Source organism: Drosophila yakuba, chromosome 3R (genome assembly GCF_016746365.2).
Source record: "Drosophila yakuba strain Tai18E2 chromosome 3R, Prin_Dyak_Tai18E2_2.1, whole genome shotgun sequence".
Taxonomy (NCBI): domain Eukaryota; kingdom Metazoa; phylum Arthropoda; class Insecta; order Diptera; family Drosophilidae; genus Drosophila; species Drosophila yakuba.
This window is the reverse complement of record NC_052530.2, coordinates 14,200,841-14,226,108: the sequence shown is the minus strand read 5'-3', so window position 1 is coordinate 14,226,108 and position 25,268 is coordinate 14,200,841. Positions and strand designations below refer to the sequence as shown.

The following is a 25,268-nucleotide window of genomic DNA, read 5'->3' as shown; positions in this document are numbered from 1 at the left end:
CCGGGCTGGAGGAGGCTTATATAATTATTCTTTCTTTTCATGGGAAGTGCTGCGTATGTGAATGGTAGAGAAAAATCGAATGATAACTAGTCGACTAAATCTTCAAGGAACTGGGCTTTCTATGATAAAGAAGTGGCAAATTTGGGTAAAAATAAAAAAATATTTTATGCTTCATCAATTAATGGGGTATATACAATCATATGGAACTGTTAAGTTCTAGCCATAAAGTACAAAGAAATTACTCATATTCGCTTTTATTTGCAACAGAAAGAGTATTTTCTTATAAGTACAATGCACCTTTTATGTCCCCTCTAATATTCAGTGACAGGTGACCTTTTTGCCAGACAGACATAAAACTAGTCGCGCTTCAAATGATCATTAAAAGTTATTAAAAAGATTTTATGTGAAAACGATTACCTAGATTTTTGACTGAGAGTAACGTTGGTCTGTGTGGATTCTGTAACATTCAAGCTAAATTAAAAGATTGCGACAGGCCACTTTAACACCGTTTAAATATATTAAATTATTCTCAGTTCTTGCAGCATATAATACGAAAAAAGTTAATGGCCATTTTCCACAATTTTCCGCATAATTTTGCATAGCTCATTTATGGCATCCTAAAGACAACAATTTTGTGGTACGAAATATAGTTCACGGACACACCTCCTCGCGCGGAAAATTGCGATTCTTCAAGCCAAATTCCCACGTTCCACCACCACAAGACAAGACCAGGCCAAAAGGAGAAACAAGCCGAGTGCGAATGCAAATGCAACTGCTGTGGATCAATCATGTGCCTAGAGCCAAGTACTCAGTACCCGGCTTCATGCGATCAGCACCACTCAAGAGCAAATAAGTGCCGAGTGTGGGGGATTGGGATGGGGAAATAGTAGTGGCAGCAACCGTTACCTTCTTGCCAATTGGTCACAAAATCTTAACACCTCCTTCAAGGTTGTGGATGATCAGATGCTCAGTTGATCGGATGGTGATCATCAGATCGGATCGCAGTCTGTTCACTGATCACTCAGTGGCGGCCATTAAAGTCAAATCATTTTTCACATTTAGATGCCGACCGTTGAGCCGCTGGCGGGAGGATCGTACAGTGAAGCCTAGTGCGGCACGGCGGCTTCAATTGATGCCCAAAATCTGAGTCCGAGTCCATCCATCTGAAATTACCCCGATCACGAATCGTGGGCTGTGGGGGGGTGGATTGAAGTGAAGTGAAATATATTCGATGGCAATTGCGATGACTTCGCCATCGTGTTTCGACTGAAACTGAGACTGGAACTGAAACTCCGAGTGGTGGGACTGGGCTTACATAAAAGTAATCAAATCAACACCTTCATCAACTCCTTTGGCTACGCTCCAACCGCAAAGTGCCTTCCTTATTTCGGATCTTGGGGCCAATTTGGGTTTGGTAATTTTTCTCCCTGCCAACTTTGTAGTCCGGCTGTGAAGCAGTGGCGATCGGCTGTCGATCAAATTGTTATTCTCGATATCTAATTTGTCATTTGGCAGCGGCAATTTGGCCATTGGGCTGGATCTCTGGGTTAAGCCTGAACTTAGCTGGGCTTGACTCCAAGTTGAGCTGGCTACAAGCTGTCTGCAAATGCACGATCCTCGAGATGGGCAGATTGGGCTTTGCCCGGGGCAAACTAGGGAATCCCGGCGATTATCTTGTCGGCGCGTGAAATTCCCCAGCCCCGAGCTCCGGAGGAATTGACCCGCAATTGATACCAATCCACGGCAATCCATTACAGAGGCTAAGCGCACAAGTTGCATGTCTCATTATTGGCAATTTCAGAGCAGTTCGGGTAATTGCCTCCGCGAATGCGGTTTCTGCCCGGTTTTGCGAGGTGGGTGCTTCGGCATGACTTGGGCATTTATTCCGGCAACACATGGTTTTTGGTTGCATCACGTACCGCTTAATGCCCAGATATACATACATATGCCCGCTTTGAGGTTTGAGGAAGTTGTCCCGGAAAGTTATGAAAGTTTCCCTAGTTCAGCGGTCATCAGATGAGTGTTTCTGGGTTAAAGATCACTTCGGGGTGTGTAAATGTTTTCGAATCGGAATTTCAGTGGAATTTCAGCGCCTTGAGTCTCGTAGATGAAACTAGTTTAAACTTTTATAATGAATAAACAAATTTTTTATAACTTTATAATTCTTCTAATATGGGTATGTTGTTTGTAGACCGCACTCTCCATATTTTTCCAGTAAAATCACCCAATTTTTGTTTAAATATAATGGATTTTATTTAACATATACATACAATTTCTCAATTTTTAGTGTACCGAAAAAACTGAATGCAAATGCATTTCATTGAACGCAATAATCATTTCGTGTGCTGCTGATATTGATGTCTGTCTAACGTGATGGGTCTATAATCGGTGATAAGGACACATATTCAAACACTCACGATTACTCACACTCTGGCCGACACTTGCTTTTTAATTACAACTGCATTCATTATTTGTTATCAGTAGGTTTACTTTATTAAAAACATTGGAATCACTCTTAAAACTGTATTTACACGTGTTTACGTGATGCATTTAGTAAGCAATCAAATTGATTTAATGTTTATTTATACTTAACTTGTATTTACATACGCTTTGTTTGGTTCTTACTAAGTGTTACTTTTTAATACGCATTTAAATTGAGTACTTTACTTATGTACAATTTGGCTGCAGTTGCGTCGAAATAGTGTTCTTACCCATGGAAAAAGATACCAAACAGAAAATGCAAACACAATAGGGAATTCATTATAAACGCAAATTTTTATTATTACAAAATATAGAAAACTTTTCATACTCTATACACATAAATAAGATAATGCTTAAGCTTACGAAAAAATCGTTTAAGAACTGAAACTTGCACTGAACATTTTGTGTTTTTACTCGTAATGTTTACTAAATAAAAAATTCGCTAAATTTTGCATTCATATTCCAACAAATCGGGCTTTCCATACAGGTGCATCTTTGAGATGCATCCGGCGGGAAAAACCAGTCGAGAATCGAATGTAATTTTAAATTTTACTTAAAGTAAAAATAAAATTGCTAAAGCACACATAAAAATTGCCACACATCAAGTAAACATAGCTTAAAATTTTTGGTATATTTCTGCAAACCACTGGGAGTAGAGTTTCGTTTATGTATTCATATTTCATATATGTATATACGTGTATATGCTACATTACATATATAAATCTTTTAACTATCTTTATGTTTTGTCTTTTGAAAGTGTTGGGGGACTTTTCTCTTTCGCTTTCGCTTTCCACAATGCTGGTTCTTTCATTGATTTTCTCAAATGTTTGTGGTCTAAAATTAAGTAGAACTCAGTGCCATTTAAATATTATACACATTCCTTCTTTTTGGGTTTAACTTTTGAAGTTCTCTGGGATATGTCAGCTGAGATTAGTTTGGCTCACAGCTGGGGCGGCCTAGAGAAAAACTTGAATTTTTCCGGGAGTTATGTACAAAGTTACAACAAAAGCTACAAATGGTCAATTAAGCTACGCGGCGCTCTTCCTTTAACTGTTTTTTTTTTACATTTTTCTTTCATTTTTTTTTGGGGTCTTATGGTTTTTGGTGGAAGGGGGCGGTGGCGAGGGCGTGGTATCTACAAGGTTGCTTTATAGCCCCATTTCTAGATGCATAAATAATTACACTACTTGACATCCACAATGAGAGGAACTTCGCTGATATCGATTAAATTTGGCGGCGATTGCTGCTGTTGTTGCTGCGGGGCTATTGCCGCTGCTGCTGCAGTTGCTGTTGCAATTGCAGTTGCAGTTGCAGTTGCTGTTGGCGTCGATGAGGCAGATGACAGTGAGCCAGCAGAGGATGAGGAGGGAATTGCTGCTGCACCAATGCTGTTGCTGTTGCTGTTGCTGCTGCTGTTGTTGCTGCTGCTGTTGCTGCTGCTGCTGCTGTTGCCCGCGAGCAACATGCGCTGGTGATGTTGCTGCAGGCACTGATTTGCATTGACTGCAGCAGCGGCCATCATCATGGTGGCGGCATCGCAGTAATTAGACAGCATCGTTGTGGTGTTCACCGTGGCTGTGGCTGCTGTCGCTGGTGTCGCATAAGCGGTGGTTGGCGTGGTCATATAATCGGTATTGCTATTGCCATTGCTGCTGTGGATGTTGCTGTTGGCCCCGCCGAAGAAACTGCCTGCACTCATATGATTGCTGCCGCTGTTGTTGCCGTAGTTGTTGATCTGCTGATTGCAAATGCCGCCGCCGCTGCCGTTGTTACCGTTGTGGCAGCCGCTGATGCTGCTGCTGTTGCAGCCGCTGCCACTGCCGTATGTTGGCTGCATGACAGCAACATTGGTGAGCTGGTCATGACTGGCAGCGACAACGTTGTGGCTGCCACATCCACCGACACCGACTCCGCCACCGCCTCCACCACCGCCACTGATATTGCCACTGCCTCCGCCGCCGATGCCGATGCCGCCTCCGCCGGAATTGATGTTGAGCGTTGCAGCCGCCACAGCTGCGGCCGATGATCAAGTTGTTGTCAATTGGCGCCACATCGTGTGTCACATCGAAGGCAGATAGGGCCAGGAGAAACTGTTGCCGCTCAGCAGCATGTCGCGTATCAGCGTTTCAATTGGCGTTTTTCCGACTAGACGCACAAAAAACAATTGCTCAATGACCTAGCCGAAGAAAAGAACAGATAGGAGAAGACAGATTTTTATTAGGAGGGATACTTAATAATCTTTAAATAAAAAACTCAACGAGTACTATATGAATTTGTATCCATAAGAGAACCTCTAATCAAACGAGCTATTCTGGGAATTGCAAATAAGCGGTTTCTATAATTTAAAACCGCTATTTCATTTTATCTAAAGGGTTATCAAGTATATTATGAAACAAAGAGCTGTTTCAGCCTTACAATTCATTTTCCCTTTCTCGATATTCCAAGTACCTCCCTCATAAATGAATGTTTATTGACTGCTTACTGCGTAATAATTAACAAACTAATAAACTTACTTGTGAGGAGACCGTTCGCAGCGATGGCAATCTGAGGAGCAGCTTGCCGAATCTCGTGGGCTGGTTGGGATACTGGGTCCGGCAGTATTCCTCGAGGGCGCACTGCGACTTCTCTTGCAGGGATTCAATGTGCGTCACATCGGACAGGCCGCAGGCATCTTAAAAATAGGCATAAAGAAAAGAAACCGTCAGTTCGCAGATTCACAGTTATGAATGCAAATAGGTGGTCGATACTCAAGGGGGCAGTTCACCTGGCGCCGACAGAGAGTTTCCAAGTCTCGAGTCTGCCTGTCACGTCAAACCAATAACCGAACATGAGCAGCTGCCACGCCCACAACGGCTCAGTTCAATTGCGCTGAGGCTGAGGCTGAGCACACTGAATAGCACAAGACAACAAGACAGCAAGATACAACGGCAGTGGATCGATGACGAAACGGGGAGATTACGTCATGTCTATTTGATTTATGTTCAATTGAAGTCGGCTGGTCTACTGAGAAGCGAACAACAACAACAGTAACAGCGAGTACAACACTTGGGTTAATTAAATTCGGGAAAATTAAGCCGCAAGACAACGCCCTGTCCCCGCGAAAACGATACCATACCAATGGCTTTTCCATCTTGTCGGCGGCTAGCCGTGGCATTTAATTACAACGATGCTAGATTGCGCATACGCAGCGTGTGCCGTCGAGTGTTAATTGCCAGGCACCAAAAGTTTGCTTATCAATTGCCGCTGTAAAAGCATCAACAAAAAACGGCAACGAGCGGTTCTTCTATTTTTTATACTCAAATACACACATGTGCATTTATTTTGTTGTGTACTTGACTGTTTGAAATTCAAATTAGACATCAGCACTTGTAAATTTGCATAGCTTCAAAGCATTTCAAATGGTCGACGTTGCTGCTAAGAATGGCGTTTCGAAATTGCATATGAAATTTTGTTTGCTTAATTAGTCACTGCACACACGAGGACTCTATTACGCAAGAGAAAGAAACTGAGACCTGCAGCTGATATATCATTTAGCAGTCGAGCAGCCGAAAAGGCGAGCTAATGATTGGGCCATTTGCCATTTGCCCACCGATATCATCGTGATGGCAGCTCATATATCCGATTGCCGAACTCTCTGCACTGTGATTGCATGGCCAGTTGTCTTGGTCTTAAACTGCATGTTGTTAATGGCACTTGGGGTCGTATTGGCTGTATTGGCCGCACGCAACTCCGAATCTGAGCTGGCCATAAAAGACGAGTGTCAGCTGTAAGCCAAAACCACAGGCAAGATCTGCTCGATGATTGGCTTTGGCTGGCAGATAAACGTAAATGTTCGACGGCAGTTATCATATAAATTTCCCGGGCTTTGCCCCCACACAAAGCGCGTAAATCAAGCTAAATGATTTGTCGCCAGCGGCAACAGGAATTCAATTAGCCATTATTAACCATTCGGTTTCATAAACAACGTCCAAAACAACGGCCAAAGGTAACTAGAGGTAATGGTAATAATCGTGAAGCTCTGGCGATACAAATTAGACATGGTCAGTCCGTAGAGCTCAACGAATCACTTCATTGGCCATGGCCATAATTGTCAATTGACTTTCCATTAGCTTGGACGAGATCCAAAGGATCCAATTGGGGGAGTCATAAGCACAGAGGGCGGAGGAGGTGGAATTTGTGCCAGGCCAGGCACTGAACATTTTTAGTTTCATTGAAATGCATCGGAGATGACGAGGACTTGGGATGCGGAGGAGTGGGAGTGGGAGTTGCATGCTCAAAGTGAAAGACATTCCACATCCAGGTCGGGCTCCACTCTGGGGAAGCACCAGCCCAGATCGGAGCTTTCTCGAGGGGTTAGCCTCGTCTCTGGGTTTTGATTTTTTGGCTTTGACTGCGGCTTTGTTAACTGTTTTCGGCTCGTAGTTATGTACCCTACGACGAGCTTGGCTTCGATTTGTATTTGTGTTTGGTTTTCAGTTTTCGGTTTTCGGATTTCGGTTTGCAGTATTCAGTATTCAGTATTCGGTCGGTTTTGGGTCGCCGCAGTTACTAACTCAGCGAGGGAGAGATCGTGACCGCGTGTTTTAAATGCATAATGACCGTAAAGTAGTTGGTTGCTCAACCAACAGCAGACATATCGAAAAAGGAGCAACAGGAGTTTGGTGGGGGGCGGGGGTCTAAACTGTTTAACAAAATTATGAATTGCTGCATTATATTTTATTAGATTTGTGTTCTTTATGGCTCCAGTTCTGGCCGAGCAGGTCGTGCCGCGACCGCCAGAAACAGTTATAGCTTTATTTAGTTTTAATAAGGATCGGGTCGTGTGGGGTCAACTGTGGTGAAGGAGTTCCGCTCTATCGACTGCATCTTGAGCAAACAGAGACTCCTCCGCCAGGCTGGCAAAAGGGAAAACCCAAACCTAATATCGAAACGCGCCCTTAATGATTCTAATCAACTGAAGTCTGCCCCGGCCCAAAAGTTACTGTTAATTGCCAGAGTCTCAGGCTTCGGGGCACGTCGTTGGCAATTTTCAGGGGAAAAGTAGCGCAGGCGATCAATGAGCGCCACAAAACGATTTGAGCGGCTGCTTCGAGCCGAGACGGTGCTCCGAGCCAGGCGAAAAACACACACAGAATGTTGGTCAAAAAGTGTGGCCAAGACATGAAAGCTACAACTCTTAACAACTGCAACAAACGACAGCAATCAGAGGGGGCTTGCGCGGGGAGAAGCTGTAGCTGTAGCTGAAGCTGAAGCAGGAGGAAGATGCACCATGGCCAGGCAAGGTGGTGAGGTGGTAAGGTGGCCCCAGCCAGGTAACTTCGCCAGGCAATGGAGCAGCCAGAGGAGCAGACATGTCGTCAATGCGCTGCAGAAGATCTAGTAAGTCTATACCCGGTATTTTACTACCGCGATCGTGTCTCGTCTCCCACAATCTTCGAGCTGAAGACCCTGGGTATGGGCTGCGCAGCGATTGATCGGCTGCAGTTTATGGACTCATGCAGCCAATTCAAATGCAATTGCAGCTTGCCAGTCGGTCGGTCGGTCGGTTGGTCCAGGGTCTCAGCCAGCGAGACCACGAACTCCACGCCACACACGCCCCCTCAAGAGTGGGGCTAAGCTGATCGCGGCTTGCACTAAGAAAAAGTGGATTTAATACAAAACGTCTAAAAAATATTCGACCTAAATGAGGTGTAGAGGAGATCTGAAACCGATGGGCCTTTTCAACAAGGAAAGTGGCAATTTAAACCGTTTTAAAGGTACATCATATAGAGAAATAGTGATACGACTGAGACCGAGCTTACTTTGACAACATACTTTTGGACGAAAGCTAAAGTAGAATTAATAATAATCAGGCTGACGGAAATTATTCGGTTCAGTGTAGTGAGGCCAAGCGACACACACAGCGTTTTGAAAATGGTAAAATTATTTTCATTGCAAGTTTGGCCAAGGCATGGACTTGGTCCATTCGTCCATTGACTTGGGCTTGTAAGTAAGCGACATAAACGAGTGTTGTATTAATGTTCATAATGTGGTATCTCGACGTCAATAAACGTCGCCACAAAGAGCAGGAGGGGATTTGGGATACCTCCAAGCCAGGTTGAGTTCAGATCAGCGGAAAAACAATTGCGACGTGAATTTGGACAGCTGCTTGACACGACACGGAAGAAGGGGGGGTACTAAATCAAAATCTCAGTTTTCCCTACCCATGCTGGAGAAGGGGGTACTAAATCATAATCTCAGTTTTTTCCTACCCATAACGAAAGTGATCTTAAAACAGCTAACTTACGCTTAATTGCAAACTTAGCTTAGGCTAAAGTCAAAGAAAAGCTCAATTCACTCTATTTGCATACAAAAACTTCAGTGATTTATTTCGCGGGGAACCTAATTGTCTAAAAATAAGTGTGTATAAGGTATAAGGCTTTAAAAATATTTAAATTATTCGCATATAAGCTGGTGTGATTTATTTGTATACGTGTGCATGTTTTAGATGTGCATGTGTTTCAGTGTGTGTATAATCCCAAAGTCCAGAGTTTTGTTGCCACGTGCGGATGAGATTAAATTTTGTTTGTTTTTGTGTAAATAGCTTTGTTAAAAAATGAAATAAAAATGTGAAAAGATTAGTGTTAAATAAATGGTGGTCTTATGAAACGGAAAACTGATAAATTTGCTGAAATGATGAATGAAATGAATTCAACAAAATTAAAAGTTTTCCAACGAGCTGAAATAAATAGAGGTTCCAATACCTTGGGTTAGAGATGTGACTTAAAAACTTAATCAGAACTGGTTCATCATTTTAAGAATCTAAGAAACTTGATTAATTTGGTTTCAGTTAAATAAGTCGTAATACTTATTTAAACGATGTGAAACTGTTTTATTACAGTTCAAACTTTCTGGGTGAAGTGGTTTCCAAAACACTAGTTATTCTTTTCAAACTATAAGCGGAATATTTACTTTAAAATATATACGTTTTTATGTGGAAATACAGTGGTATAGTAGGATAAAGTGGATTCCATTTCATTAATAGTTAAGAAATAAAAACCAATTTATCGCAGATTAAAGACTTTACTTTTTGGTACTGAACATCAATGATCAAGTTGTTTAATTTCGTTACAAATTTAAAGCCATTTGATCATTGTATAGCACATTATTGAGTATACGAATCCAAATCAAGTTTACAACTTCTAAATAATGGGAAAATGTATTTATACTTATTTCTCTTGATCAACGATAGATCCAATGTAATCAACAACACTCTAGTTTGTTTTCAACAACTGCTAGTAGGATCTCACTTGGAAAGATTTGCATCTTCGAAGATGAAGCATTAATCAGTTCATAAGTTAGTTCAGGTAAGTATGGTATTTGTTAGTAAGCCAAATATAGTAATTAATGAACAAATAAATAAACTAAAAATTAGTCAACAAGCAGTTAAAGCATTAGTAGGCGATAACGAGTAAAAACACAAGCCAGGATTAGATTTTTGTTTAACAGCAACAGCTTTATATATATTCTTAAAATTCTTTTCTTCTCCTCCCTCATCGAGTCTTTGTTTCATCAAATTTTTTGGCAAAAGATCACTATTCGAATCTATGTAACTAGAACACTAGAATAAATTATGCTTAGTTTAAGGCAATAAATAGATAGAAACTAGCCATAGGCACTAAAGTAAGTACATGTACAGAGGGTTTAGGTCTACCTAACGCTATCAATATGGATACAAGTAAATTTACAATACAGGGGACTGCGATTTCTGTGAGATCCTACAACTGCCATCTACTACCGGCGAGGCTATAGGGCGAATACCTGTAACTGGGACTGCCGAAGGACGCGCTGCCGCTGCCGCTCGAGTGCGCAAGGGCATGGGCGTGGCCCACTCCCACTCCCACTCCGAAGGGCGTGCTGTGGTGGAACATATCGAAGGCCGAACCGAAGGCGGCGCGCGGTGGCGTCTGATAGTGGAACATGGCCGCCGCCGCCGCCGCAGCCGAGGGCGTCTGATAGGCTCCACCACCCAGCGAGGAGGAGGAGGCGGTGGAGGTCACTGGAACGGGAGCGGGCACAGGGAGCTGGGCCACGGAGGAGGTGGGCGCGGGAGCGGAGGCAGGAGCGGGAGCGGTTGCCAGCGAAGTACTCAGCGGCGAGGCGGTTAGGTTGCGGGAGGACGAACCGCTTTGCGATTGAGTAGGAAGCGAGGCGCCCAGCCCGCTGCTGTTGTTGTGACCGGAGGCGTCGCCTCCGCCGCTGCTAGGGGGCGTGGCCTGGGCCTGGGCATACAAACTGGCCAGCAGGTCCATCTCGGAGCCGGCGGACTTGGCCTGGCAGCTGCTGAACGCACTGCCGGCGGAGGGAACGAGGGGAGCAGAGGCGGACGCGGATGCTGAGGCGGAGGAGGTGGGTACCTGAGCCTGTTCCGCCTGCTGCACTGCAGCCTCAACGCCGGCCACGCAATTCATGAAGGCTGCCAGGTGAAGCGGTGCCTGCTGCTGAGCCTGAGACTCCTGCTCTTGGCGATTCAGTTCGTCTAGGTGGTCACGCACCACAGCCAGGACATCGTCATTGGATGCCGTGGAACCCTTGCCAAGCAGTGCTGAAACCTTGGTGAGCAGTGCCGGCACATCCTTGTACAGAATGTCCAGCAACTTACCGGTGGTGAAGAGCACGATCGCCTTGAGGCAGGAGTACTCCGCGGAGTCGACATGCAGCGCCTTCAGCTTCTCCACCTGCTCCTGGAAGATGCGGATGTGGTCCATGAAGGCCACCACACGATCGGCGGCCATAGGGGAGGCATGAAGTCCGGCGGCGGCCAGCAGTGGCGCCACATGGAGAGGCATGGAGCACTGGCTGGCGTTCAGGACGAATAGCTCTGACCAGACAAGCCGGAGCAGGGCCACCTGGTCAGTCACCTGCAGCTCCGGAAAGAAGGGTATGTTCTTGGCCCACTCGACCGCCGAGAAGAGCAGTCGGGCGGCCAGTTCGCAGATGTTGTCGATGCCCATGATGTTGTTGGGCTGCATGCACTGGCCATATCGCGAGGTTGGATACGGCTCCGCCCGCAGCAGGAGCGAGATGTAGGAACTAAGGTACGAGTGCCCGTTAAAGCCGGCAATGCCCATGGGATCCCCGTTGGCAATCTGGTACTGCCCATGCATGCCGGCCAGACCGGGCTGAGTGGGTGGTACGCGTCCACGTTGGACAGCTGGAAAAAAAGAGGGAGAGAGCCGGATTAGATTGGTTGAAAGATGCTAAATAACTAACAGATAGTAGTGTCAAAATGTTTGTTTGCCAATTTTACGAAACTAATCTTATAGTTAGGGTTTTCTCCTAAGAACATATCCTTTCCAAGGATATTCAGACATCCTGCGAAAGGGAATCCTGCTTTTGTTGGGCTTATTTTGACCGCCACATCACACTCGGCACAATGCGGGGCATTCAGCTCTGTTGGCAAAGCTGCCACAACTCACAATGCTCGCTATCTGGATATATCTGAGTATCTGGCCACCTCGATCTGCATGTGGAAAGAACTGCGTTGTTGCTGCTCGCCCTTTGTTGCAGGCGAAGACATCGTCATAAGATACTTTGCTGCCACCCCAGAAAGCCTTTCAACCCCTTACGCTATGTTGTCTCGACTGCTTAGATATGCAAATTTCAACTAAATACTTTCAACGCATCCTTCGGATACACACACACTGCCAAAGATACCGAAGGTATAGCAGATGTGGGGAGAGTCTCGGCTGATTTTTGGGCAAGTACGGCTGCAGGCAGGAAAGAAAATAATGGGCAGGTTTGTTTTTTTTTGTTTTTTGCAAAGAGCGCGGCTATATATAAACATTATAATTAACAATGTAAATGCTTAACAACTGAGCAGCTAAATGGAAAGTGAAAGGCCTTTTGAACTCTGGCCGGAAACGACATTTCGCCAGACATTGACGTGGGTACGTGGATAGTGGATTCGTGGATTCGGACAGGAACATGAGCGCTGTGGATATAGATACTTAATATCTGCTGAAAGTTAAGCCGAGGCCACTTGGACACGCTCTCGAGTGTGTGACATGTGAGCGGGAACTTAAAACTTGAGCACGTGCTGGCGGAAGATTCATTCATTAAGCAATCAGGCAAAAGGGCAAGTCGGGTTAGTACTATCTCAAATGCCCATAACAAAGCAAACCCTTTGCGCTGCTGCTTTCTTGGCTGCTGTAATCTGGGCCTGATCTCGGACGAAACCACAGGCTTAGGCAGATTCTCCATTTGGGTTTTGCGGCCAGCAGCTTTTAGCTTCTTCGCTGTTCTTGCGGTCAGACAATATTTTCCCAGGCGCATAAATAAGGCGCTGGACACTGAACCGGTTTTGCCGTCATAGATCACCAAGTGCATCTTATACAGAGGTCCTACGGACGGCCATCCCCTCATTCCATGGCTCACAATTACGCAAATGTATTGTGTAAATAAGTGTCCCTATCTCGCTTGCTCCTCCGCCGGATGGACAGTGGTCAACTGGTTCGGGTGGTGCAACCCCCGGCTTAATTGCTCCGGCAGGGCAATAAACAAACACCTTCGGACCCGGGACAGAAAGGGATTTCAGGATATGTCCATTGTGCGGACTGACCAGAAACGCTTTCGCTTTTCCTTTTCCTTTAAATCCGAATCGGAATCAGAAAGACGTTACGTTTCGTGGACGGAGCTGACCAGGTAGAGATCGGCGAATCCAGTTCCAGTTCCACTTTAACTTCCAGCTGCACCACCATGGTGGTGCTTCGATCCATAATGCTGTGTGCATTTTTAGCAATGCTTTGTTTTAGTGCGGATTCGAATTGGCCTGGCCCAAGGCTCCGATTGCGTTGGCCAGATTGCGATGGAGCTCTAGGTGTGCCTGGGATGTGTGCTTGCCAGCCCAGCTAGGCGGGTTGCCAAGGTGTGGAGTTTCCATCTGGCCGTGGAGGTGTAAAAAACCTTTTGCTGACCCACTTTCCTAACCAGCCAAGTCTCTCCAACTAGCTCCATCCATTGTCTGCCCAGAAATGCGTTCGACCAAGCCCACAAAATCAGTGAATGCAGGTGGTGTTGATTTGCAACCGGTGGATTTGGAATTCCAGTGGTCAAAGTTCACGAGCAAGAGTTCACAGCATTGGAATGGCCAGTCAGGCAGTTCCCTTCGCACCCCAAAATAGGAAATCCCTTTAAAAATTCATCCTAAATCTCGAATAATTTTACATAATTTTGCTACCCCTAACAAAAGAAAAAACAAGTTTTTGTGCAGGAAAACTTCAGCTACCAGTTCCGCCCCATCCCACTTCCCTTGACCAATTGACACTGCAATTTAATTAGAGCGACCCGGAACAGCGATTTGATGTTGTTTTTTCAGGTTTTGTGAGGCTTTTTGTGCGCCAAACCCGTACAATTTCTTGACCCAGGGTCGTTCCAGGCACAACCTTTGTCCCGCTTCGCAACTAAGTACCATGGCCCTCTCATAAAGAGGGTAAAACCGAAGGAAACCGCCTATGCAGAATTGGGATTTTCTCACGATTTCTCAGCTTTGATAGCGAGGGACTAGTTTTACGCAGAACTTGTCATTAAAGAAATGTGACTCAACATCGAGTGGACAAATTTTGAAAAACAAAACCCAGATCCAGAATGTGGCAAAAGGTGTTGAACTCTTTTGCGTTTTAAGAGTTCTGGGGCAAGTACTGGGTGAGGAAATATCAGATTTAATGGGCCCAACAGGTAGATCGCGGACCGGGGTCGGACTATGTCATTAGCCAAAAACTAGTCTTGGCTTAGGTAAATTTGAAATGCCTTTTTCACAATCCGACGGCGACTAAATAAATGTTTATATTCATTTAATTACAAGTGCATTGGGAGGAGAGGAGGCTGCTGTAGCTGCATTTTAATTGCCCGTAGTCGCCATAAATTAACGTTTTCGTTCTTAACCCAAATCGATGTGTACACTGTTCAGACATCTGTAGCCGTTGCCGTTGCCTTTGCCTGTACCTGTGCCGTTGGCTATAGCCACAGCTATATCTATTAGCATTTTGCGAAAAACCTGTCAATATTAGTGCAAATAATAACAGCTTAGTGTCCGCTAACTGCAGTCAGTCTCTATCTTTTGTATCTGCGACTCCCTGACAGACGCTAATTGTTAATGCTGACAAGTGTAACTGGCCATTGGCAGTCAGTCCGTCAGTCAATCCGTCAGTTAGTCAGTCATTCAGTCAAAGAGTCAATCATTGTGCCGCTGCAGGAAAACGAGTCTCACCCAAGTATGCCAAATATTTGTCTTGGCCGTGCTTACAAATTAGTTACACATTGGGCTGCATTTGATTAACTGATCAATTGTGGTGCATTTCGCACAGTGCACGCGACTGGGCTTCATTGTAATTATGAACAAGCGATCGAACAAGTTTGCATTTGATCTTCGGGGTCAATAAGCTGGTCAATCGCCTGCCTAATTGTCTTTTCTCAAACTACTTCTATTGGGGGCTTGCGTGGTGGAATACAGTGATACAGCGAATAGTATGCGAATTTGGGTGCCAACACTTGGCCTGATCCGCACTGATCTGGCATAGTTCCTGGCACCCAAATAACTAAACTGATCCGCACCGAACCGAACCCAATTGTTCTCTGCACATTCCTAGCATGTGACATTTAGTCATCGAGATGCTCTACTTCCGTTTCTTCTGCCGTTGATTTAATTTATTCTGTTTGCCTCTGGGTTTGACTTTTAATTGACCCACAGCACACAGGCAGCAATGCCAGAATTTCTTTGTTCTGAATAACACATTTGTTTTTCTGTTCTATGCTAGTTGAGCTTCTGAATGGTGATGATGATGATGCTTACCTTCGCGTCTCATGCCCATTTTGAGGCACTTCTTCAATCGGCAATATTGACATTGATTGCGATGATGCTGATCTATGGGACAGTTTCTGCTGCCGCGGCACGAGTAAGTCAGATTGCGACGCACCGAGCGCTTGAAGAAAGACTTGCAACCTGAAAGGGAAAATATTCGATATTAATAATATGGAAAAAACCAAGGTATTTCAAGGTATTTCAACTTCAACCCAGTCTTTGAATGCCTGCGAAAGCTACAAATTCCTTGGCACCACAGGCTTCTCTCTCAAAAAAAAACAAAAAGAATCGTTACCACTTGTGTAAGGCAAAGTGAGTTCCGAACCGGGTTCCCTTCCTGATGCCCATGTCAATGGTCATGTTACACGTTTCATGGCTTAACGCCTCCCATAAAATTACCTTTAATGGCTTTCAATTAACAAAGTGTATCTTGGCCGCGGCGATACAACATCCCTCCCGAAAATAAAAGAGGGAATAAAACTGGCAGCAAGTTCAAGTTCGGCTGGCTGCAGCTCGAATGCCACGAATTTACTGTTAAGCTAGACGGCGGCCAGATCAGCCATGGCTCGTTGGGCTCCGGGGTTTTGGCCGCAACTTCAAGTTGGCTAAGTGCTTTGGGCCACAGTTGGGTGTTGTTGTAGGACAAGCCAGCGACACGGCAAGTTAATGTCGCCGACGCGTATCTAAACATGTGTATCACTTGGCTCAGCATCAGAGTTTTCTGCATATAGAGCCCAGCTATTTGCTTTGGGGATATATATACACGATATATATATACGTGTATTTATAGGAGGCATTGTGCGGACCTGGTTTTCTGCCTTTTTTTCGCTTTTCCACAGACCAAAAAGATTTCTCACAATAACTCAAAACAATGGCATATGCTCATAAAATTCGTTTTAAGCTGTAAAATCATCATCAAACAAAATATGTAAGCGCTGAGCGTTTATGCAGACCCGATCCTATCCTATCCACTCCTCCACCCCCGACTTATATTGCATGCGATCGCAGGCTATAAAAGATCTTTCAATGCTTTTTGCTTTTTGCTTTTTGCCTTTTGCCAATGCGATCGTGTGGCTTCAGCCTCCCACCGAAATGGAAACAAAACGTGGTCCGCAAATTGAAATTGATTGAGAGTCGATGGCTTAATGCACTAGCGGAAGATACCATAGATACCTTAGATTAAGATATCGATGAAATTAGCGCAATTACTTTGAAAGTAAATTATAACTGGCCAAACTAGATATGTCCTTATGATCCTAAATCGGAGATCTTGTAATCCCGAGCACCCGTTATAGTTAATCCACCAAAGGGCATTCAGTGTTCATCACTTTCGGCTCCTTCATAGAGACCAACCCGAGAGACAACTACGAACACATCTAGAAATACCCTCACTCACACACTGCCAGCTTTTACACCATATGATCTACGAATAACGATATTGTACCCAGTCACGATTTCTGCCAAAACGTACCGTTGCCTTTTGGCCCCCCCCGTACTCCACCAATTTTCCCCACCGACGCTGACTGCGCTTCGAGTGTTCGCAAGAGAGGGGGGGCGGAGTGGAGGAACGACTTGGCCAGAAAGGCAGAAAGCCACAAAGGCAGAGGTAAATAAAAGAACTTGCAACAGAGGCAAACTGCCCATATGCGCCTATCGCAGCTCTATCTAGAGCTGCATCCCATCCCGAGTATCTGGGTATCTTAACTTTTCGGGATGAGCGCAGAGGGGGAAGCGATCCCCAGTGGACTTTGCGATGCGAAAGATGCGCGTCGTTATTGATGAAGATACGAATGCGAGTACCAGTACGAGTACGAGTGCATCGGGCAGATACCGTAAACAAAATCTGAGAGGGGGATGGCGTGGATGGAGTGGATATCGTGTTATATCAATAACCGAAAAAGGGTGGATCGCTCTAGCGCTCTTGAGATACGATAGTGTGGGAAGTCCGGGGCGAAGCCCTAGAATCCTTGCCTCTTCTACGGCTTCGGGCTTAAGCGTTTGCCATTTTGGCTTAGCCAAAAGAGTCCACGTCTTGACTTGGCCATCTTCGCATTTGCGGTAGTTTCAATTACCGCTTCACCTAATTGCCAGCAGCGGGTGGCTGAGGAAGTACATAGTTCGCGTGTGCTACGCGCCATAAAGCGTTCAATACAGTTAGAAGAGGTTCCGAGAACTTAGCTAAGCTAAGCTAAGCGTTTTATTAATTGAACTTCCTGAAAGTGAGCTGGCTGCATCATCTGTGTATCTGCACTGCACGAGATCCCCTTGCCGCTTGGCTGGGCAATTTAAAGCGTTAAATTAGTTGGCTCTAGACCGAGAGTGTACTAGTATCTGTATCTTTTGGCACATGCACTCGGGTGGCAGATGGCCCAATCAATTGCGGACTCCACTTTTCCCCATTTTCCCCATTTTCCCCGTTTTCCCCAGCCGCGGTCAATGATCGCTTGGCCCAGAGGTAGCGGAACGGAGATCGGGGGATTGGAGCCCAGGGGATCGGAAAATGGAGCGATGCAAAGTCAAAGTCGCCTTGACTTTGGCTCATTTTCTAATTACCAATGCACACACAGAGGGCAGCAGGGGAGAGGGCCATCATTAAGGTGCAATAATTAAATGTTAAGCTTGCAACACGGAGCAGCCAACAGTCAGTAGCTAGAAGCCAGTCGAAGTAATTAGCACAAACGGCAGCGCCAAGAATGGTGCACAAGTCCAGACAAAATATCTGGAGTACAACCGAAACATAATTACAGCCCCCGTCGACAGGCACGAAACTGGTAGTAATTCATAACGCGGCTCATGCACTTGAAGTATCTACAAAATGCACTGATTATGAACGGGGTCTCTAGCAAAAAATACGGAAAATAAGAACCTAGAACGGAACAGGTGAATTCCGATATCCCACCGGGCCCAGTCGTTTTATGGCCCAATATGGGTCAACTGTAAACCAAATGCCAATCTGGGAAGTTCCCTCTATCCGTCTATAGACTCAGAACCAACCTTCGCAATGGTTTCGCTGGAATCGGAGCAGTCTTAACTGGCTTTTCATTTGCATCTTCCATATGTCACGTTGCCCGGGGGGAAAATGCAAAGAAAATGCCGCCTTAGATAAGCGATTTGGCTTTGATTTAACTGATGCTATGCGAAGTTATGCGGCAAGTCGCGTTCACTCTTTTAGCCGCAAAGGCCGAAAGCCGTGCAAATGCTCTGGTCATGTAGCCAAGTACCTTGGCTTGGTTCCTTTGGGCCTGGCTAGCCAGCGACACATGGCGATAAGCGGGGTTATGGCCAAAGGTAAAGACTCTACCGGCTAGATCGCAGAGCAGTGCTGGCCAAGTTGCAACTTGTTGTTTTGGCCCTCTGGAAGATGCACACAAAACGTGCTGGGCCTGATCGATTAGCCGAACTTGGCTGAAAACGAAAATTGCGCATGAAGTGGCAACAGAGGAAAATGCAGCAACCAGCAACCAGCCGAAAAGTTTGTGGCCCAGAGCTCGAACGCTCGGAGAAGTTGGGGCTTAACATAATTAATTAAACCGTTACATTATAAAGCGGATCAAGTCGGTAGTTCACGATTTCCTTACCCCAGAGACCCTCTTTCATTTCGGGGGCCTTTTTCGAAATCGCATCGTGTCAGGATGAATTTTTTGCGCCTCATTTCAAGCGACTTGTGACTTGAGTTTCGGAATCGGATTCGGAATTGGAATTGGAGGTGGAAGTGGAATTGGGGGACTGGTCTGCGAGACGGGGCTAGTCTGCTTTATTGGCTCGAACATTTCTTCTAAGTACAACGATTTGTAGTACAAGCCAGCTTTTAATGATTACAATGTCTGCCTGGCTGCAGTTTCCAGCTTGCAGTTTGCAGTTGTTTTTGATCCCCAGCCCTATTGGGTTTGTTTGTTTGTCTCTGCCTTCTGTCTTCTGTCTTATGTCTCGGCAATATCTGTACAATTAACTTTTGTTTTTGGTGATTTTCCTTTGGCTGCCCTTAATGAAGGGTTCAGCTCTGGGCTCATTAATGTTGACACAACGCTTTTGCAACGATTTCGCCTATACTATATACTATTTACTCGTACAAGTATGAGATTATTGTGACAGCGTCGTTAACCCGATAAATTCCCGGGAATATTTGCCAGTGCAAACATAAAAATTTGTCAAAATAAATATCGAGGCCATAAGTTATTCAATTCACATGAGTTGGGGAGGTTGGGCAGAAGAAAAAAGAGCTACCGAGTTGTAAATCACCAGAAAGCAGACTGCAAATCGCACGGAAGTTATAAATGTTTATCAAAAGGCGATTTATTTGATATATGTTATGGGCATGAAATTGACTCGGCCCGCTTGGTAAACTCATTCCGGTACCGCTAAATGCAAATTTTAATACAAGCCTTGAATTTATCTTTGCCTCTTGCTAATTAATAAATAAGAAATTTGCTGCTGCGGGCGTTTTGACCACGCCCACTCCCCACTCCCCACAAAAGTGCAAAAAATACGAGAAATATGCCCAAAATTGCAGCGTCATAAATTGCAATGTTCGGTGGGCGTTGTTAATTTCTGCATTCGTATTTCTGTATTTACTTTGTTGCTTTTCCTTTGCTCTGGTGGGGGCAGGTCGTATCACAGACAGCAAATTGATTTATGTTTTGCTTTTGTTAAATGCTCAAAGTGGAATGAATTTCCACAGCGAAAAGCGAATTTCAAAACAGCGCCATTTAACAGATTGTCAAAAGGTGGAAAGTGAAAATCAGCAATCCTTTATGTATCTTTTATAAATATACCAAAAATAAGCAGCTTTCTTCGCAGAGAATTAATGCGACATAAAGCTAGATGTTATGGTTTTTTAGCCCACAAGCAGTGTATAATTTTCAATAAACACCACAACAAAATCTTGTTCATTCGGCCTACTGTATTTCTTAATCTTTTTACTCAAGTTATTTGCCCACATCATAATGAAGTTAATTAAAAAGCCACACATGCTGAATAAAATTCTGCACAAAGGAAGAAGAGCAGAGGAAACAAGATTCTCCCCGCCAAATCTCCGACTTCAAAGACTGACACAGCTACTGACCAAGTATTGTGCGACATCGAAAGATTCGGACATTTCTGCTCATCTCTTCAAAGAGCTGGAATGGGGAGCCTGAGCTTGGGATTTTTTGGGTTCTGAGCCTTAATTGCCGAACGTGGGAATCTATTTAAATGAGTTGTGGATGTAAGCTCGTTCGCGGAAAATGTACATCCACGTAGCCGGAGCAAATGGAACAAGCTGGAAAATGTGGGGATTATTTATGCTGCCCCAAGTTGACAATCTGTGGCTGGCGGCTGCACTTCACACACATTATTTGTGGCAGCTAATGGGCTTGGCTGGCGCTTAACAATTAGTTGGGATGGCAATTTTTTACAGCTCTTTATGATCACCCCGCTCTTGTGGTCCTGCTCTGCCTACCCGATGTTTGTTTTAATTAATTGCATGCCAGGTACTTAGTAGTGCTGGCAACTTTTCGCAAAATTTATTTGTCATTGTCATGTGCGCGGTGAGCGGTGCGCCACTAAGTTATGCTAATTCCCATTTTGACATGGGTGCTGAGATAGTTTTCTTGTCGAAATTGGAAATTCAATTGGGTTCCTAGAAATGGTGGCAGTAATATTTTGTGCCAGCTTGTTGCTGCCACAGCACCAATTGATGTCTGTGCAACTAGCAAAGAGATACGGGAAATCTGAGCTTTCGGCCACACTAATAGCCATGACAAATAGCCAAATTAATAGGGGATACGGTGCTTAGGGGGGCCAGAACGTAAAGGGGTCTTGCCACATTAGAGCCATGCACTCATCATTAATATTATCGAGGCACTTTTATCAGCGCACATTTTTCAGCCGCCACTAAACCGTGACTTTTCCAGTTGGCTAAAGGTTACGGCTGCCATTCGCTTCAGCCTGCCGATGATGAGCAAGAGCGGCAAGACTTTTGGCCGCTCGTCCTCCCAATTTCACCAACAGCTGGGCGCGAAATCAAACAAGTTGCCACCACAATGGGAGGACATGGGCAGGAGGATCTTCTGTTCAGCGGGATGGGAAAGAGGAGGGTGGTGGAATGAGGAGCGGACAACACGCATAAGCTACAATTAATCTTGCAGCTACGAGTACCGCGACTGGCGGGGTGTCTCGGCATAAATTCACATACCCATACCCATGGCTAGCTGTGTGCCCTGAAACCTGGAAACTGGACGTACGGATAGACGTACGGACAGAAGGGACCTCCAGACGGACGGACAAGTGAGCACACACACACGCACACATGCAGACACACACGAGTTTAGAGCTCAGACAGCCGAAACGAGTTGCCGCGCAACGGAGTGGATTGGAGTATCTTTCTTTTCTAAAAGCTACGAAAAGTATCTGCACCTCGAAGTGAATCAGCTGAAAGGACGCGGCCAGGCACCAGAGTAGCGAAACATAAAAAAAAAACCATGAAAACGCCGGCAATGATATGGGCTCAGTGGGCTTTATTATGATTTTTCCTACGTTTTATTTCGCCAGCATTTGAGTGAAGCTGAATGTGAAGCTGAAGCTGAAGCTACAGCTCTGCAGTCTGGGCGATTGCATAGAACAAAATAGATTGCTATCGTGGCAACATCATCAGGCCAACAGGCAACTACATACTATGCCACATGAAGGGATCCGGGGAAACACCTTCAGAATGCAACGAGGCGGTCACAGAGCCGCATATCTTCTGATTGTTGCTCTTGTGGGTTGCGCATGCGTACAAAATGCTCGGTGATTAATAATAATAGCAGCGCCCGCGAACGAACAGTGGGAGCCAACGGAGTGCCAAGTATCTGAGAATCTCTGGCAAATCTCTGGGATCATCATACCAATGGCCCTCTGTGCCTGTGCCCAGTCATAGTCACTTCTTGGCTGGTAGTGGTAGTTACAGTGGCTTTGACTGTGTGCTCCAGTGCCAGAACATTTGAAGAGATACGAGCATGACAAGTTCAACTTCAAGCTGCACTAAATGCCAGAGCGTATGCCAGATCTCCCTCTATCTCTGAATGCAGTTACCCATCTGCCCCGCCTACCGTCCCTCTTCCGGAACTCCAGGTGAGACTCCCCTTATCCAGAAAGCCAGAAAGCCAGTGAGAGAGACAATAAGAAGGTGGGCGCTTCATTTAGCGGCCGCCGCACAATTTGCATGTTTGCACAACAATTGTTTGGCTTAGGACAAAGCACGGACCGTATTTTATTTAGATAATAATTTTTATCTGACGATAAGGCCGAAAGGCAGTGCGTGCCCGGATCGCAATATATGTATGTAAGCATGTATATATGGGTATTTTCAAGAGCTCTCGTGCTGGGAACTCTAGTGTAACGGAACGCTGACCAGAGATGCAAAAGTATCTGGGTATCTGGAAAGTGAACTGCCGGGAAAGGGATTTTTTGAGATACTTTATCACCACTTTAGTGGGCAATTGTAGCTGTTAAATTTAATTAGACACAATAGTATATCAGCAAGAGACAGTAAGCTCATGCGCAAACATAAATCTCGCTGGGGTCAAACCAAACTATAGTTTCGATCATAAATGTATTTTTTGCTCGTAAAAATATCTCTACATGATTTGGAGCCCGATCACCTAACTAGCTTTTGGGCTACGTAGGTTTATTGACTGCCCCGGCCGACAGATATACATTCCAGCTGCATCCCGCCAACTTTTGCAAATGCCCTGGGAAGAATTCCCACTGCCCTGCCATTCCGCCACACACCCACACCTGGCCGAGGGTTTATTGCCAACTCATCAAACTGCCATAATTCACCGCAACTGTCAAAAATCAGCGGCTGGCAGGCACGCTTTTGTGCTCGCTTTCTATTACGTTGGCCATTTCTGTTTGGTCATCCCCAGTTCGAGCCCGAGTACGAAATCAATTGACCCCCAATTGCACCTTGGCGGTGAGATCGCTACTCAGCAATAAAAAGTGCCAAGATATGATGCTCCTCAAGATGGCACCAAATCGTTACATTTTTGCTGAAGGGGTACCATCCCTAGCTCACACATTCACTGTAACTATTCCCCCAAGTTGAATTGAAGTTCTCTCAGTGTACTCACCTTCGCAGGTAAATTGGCCGTAGTGCTTGCCGGAACTCTTGTCGCCGCAGACGACGCACTCGATGTTCTGCTTGCTGTCGATCTGGGATCCACTGTTGCTGCTCTGCGAGTGGGAGCTGTTCGCCTGGGAGCTGGGCGTGGTGCTGCCGCAGCCTGTGGGCTGTCCCTTGATGCTGGTGAGCATGTCCTGGCCGTGGCCCTTGATCAGGGGCAGCATGTCGGAGCCGTGTCCGGGATTGACGCCTGAACCGGAACCCGATCCGGAGCCGGAGTGATGGCCACCGGCGGATCCGCCATTGGCGCTGGGCAGGCTGCTGGACAGATCCTCCTTGATGCCGGGATGATGGCCGGAGCCCCCCTGATTGAGGCTGGGGCAGGAGAGGTCCTGTTTGATCACCGCCGACTGCTGGCTGGCCACGCTGCTCGGAGTGGTACCGCCGCCGCCCGTCGCCACGCTGCCGGTGGTGGTGCCCGGTCCGGCGGAGGCGGCGTGCAGGTGACCGCCGAGGGAGGCCGGCGGCTCGTGCCAGGCGCTGTGCGGCGGGACGCCCAGCCCCATCGAGCGGGACAGGCCGAGGTCGAAGGCCGACAGCTCCGCGCCGGATTGCGGGCGCGGATTGAAGAAGCCGGGAGCCGTGGACGGGGAGGCGCACATGACGCCGCCGCCGTACACGCTCAGCGAATTGTGCGTAATAATTTTGGCGGCCGGGTCGGAACACGTGGGATAATTGCTGGAATACACTTTGTACGCACTTGGTACGGTTCACACTTTGGTTTCGATAGAGTCCTCGGCTCTAGCTTTATTCTTGTATCCTTTGATTTTGTATTTGTCAGCCGCGTTTTAATTCCTTTGTTTTTTATGTTATAATAAATTGAATATTTTCTTTTTAGGCTGCATATGCTATTGGCATTTCAGCTGGCTTCACTAATAAAACACTTGGTTTATTTTTGAATTTTTCGATGTTGCTTATTAATTTCCCGCTCGGCGCACACACGAGATATAATATCTTAAAGACTTTGAAATTTTTCAATTTCGGTATCTTTGCGTCATGCGGAGCAGCGAAATCTCAGCTGTTCTCGTAAGGCCTTTTAGAGCCTGACTGGCACAACATTCGTGGCAAAAGGTACACGACCCGACCCGACTCGACTCGACCGTTTCGACCTAACGACACATCACACAAATCTCTCTCCGCTCCCCATACTCAACTCAAACGGGCAGTGGTGCTGGTCTGCTCGCTCTCGTTCGGCTGGCGCTGCCGTCTAGTTGAGTGAAATCGCCGCTCTCGCTCGCTCTCGTTGGTGGGGCAAGACCTTCGACGCGTTTGGCTGGTTTGCCACCACCACTGAACCACCACCACTAGTGCGCCCAGTATACCCACCACCACCATCACCACCACCACCACTGAACAGAGTAGCTTCTCTCTCTCCGCGCGCGATTCCACTCAACGAAGACCGCTTACTCACTCACTCATCCAATCCAACTAGAACCCGTTTGCTCTTATTAGCTCGCTGTTGGACGCATCTGTTAGATACTTTTACCGTTAAGGCTCTTTATCGCCGGACTTCTCGGTTTCGGGGGTCTCAACTTTTTGCCAATTTGTTTAAAATGAGTCTCCACCCCGAAAAAAGTTTTTCGTTGCTGTTTATCTTTTTGCTGGCTATTCGAACGGTTCTCCTCTGGTTGGCCAACCGCCTTAAAGTGCGTTCTACTTTGTAGTCCAACAATTTCAGTGGCGCTTTAAGTCCGATTTCTTATCTGGAGGAAGAGTTTGGCGGCCATAATGCCCGTTTGCGCTTAAATGTTTACTTTAAAGCTTCTTTTCTATTGGTTGCCAGCCAAATAACATCGAGATAAGCTG

At 45.9% G+C, this 25,268-nt stretch overlaps 2 protein-coding genes across 3 annotated transcripts; both read right to left on the bottom strand.

The window, feature by feature from the left end:
- Positions 1–2,467: 2,467 nt before the first annotated feature.
- On the bottom strand, positions 2,468–4,328 carry LOC26536051 (homeotic protein ocelliless). The gene has a single exon (XM_015192465.3). It carries the CDS (start codon positions 4,316–4,318, stop codon positions 3,665–3,667), a length of 654 nt encoding a protein of 217 aa, XP_015047951.1. The 5' UTR covers positions 4,319–4,328; the 3' UTR covers positions 2,468–3,664.
- LOC6536783 (steroid receptor seven-up, isoforms B/C) lies at positions 4,286–24,547 on the bottom strand. 2 transcript variants are annotated; one of them, XM_002097318.4, is made up of 5 exons: positions 23,410–24,522; positions 15,311–15,460; positions 11,123–11,674; positions 4,995–5,152; positions 4,286–4,657 (listed from the first exon to the last, which is right to left on the bottom strand). In XM_002097318.4, the coding sequence occupies exons 1-5, from the start codon at positions 24,062–24,064 to the stop codon at positions 4,541–4,543; spliced, it is 1,632 nt and encodes a 543-aa protein (XP_002097354.1). In that variant the 5' UTR covers positions 24,065–24,522; the 3' UTR covers positions 4,286–4,540. The 2 variants fall into 2 exon arrangements, with proteins under 2 accessions (XP_002097354.1, XP_015047950.1); XM_015192464.3 differs by lacking the exons at positions 4,286–4,657; positions 4,995–5,152 and having other exon boundaries at positions 9,951–11,674; positions 23,410–24,547.
- Between the last annotated feature and the right edge of the window lie 721 nt (positions 24,548–25,268).

Bases quoted from the DNA above. Each gene is read 5' to 3' on its own strand.
- LOC6536783 (XM_015192464.3), bottom strand. From the start codon at position 24,064: ATGTGCGCCTCCCCGTCCACGGCTCCCGGCTTCTTCAATCCGCGCCCG. The intron at 15,461-23,409 runs GTGAGTACACTG...TTTCCCTTTCAG, and splicing joins CGGCCAATTTACCTGCGAAG to GTTGCAAGTCTTTCTTCAAG. The intron at 11,675-15,310 runs GTAAGCATCATC...CTTTTTTTCCAG, and splicing joins AATGGGCATGAGACGCGAAG to CTGTCCAACGTGGACGCGTA.
- LOC26536051 (XM_015192465.3), bottom strand. From the start codon at position 4,318: ATGCAGCCAACATACGGCAGTGGCAGCGGCTGCAACAGCAGCAGCATC.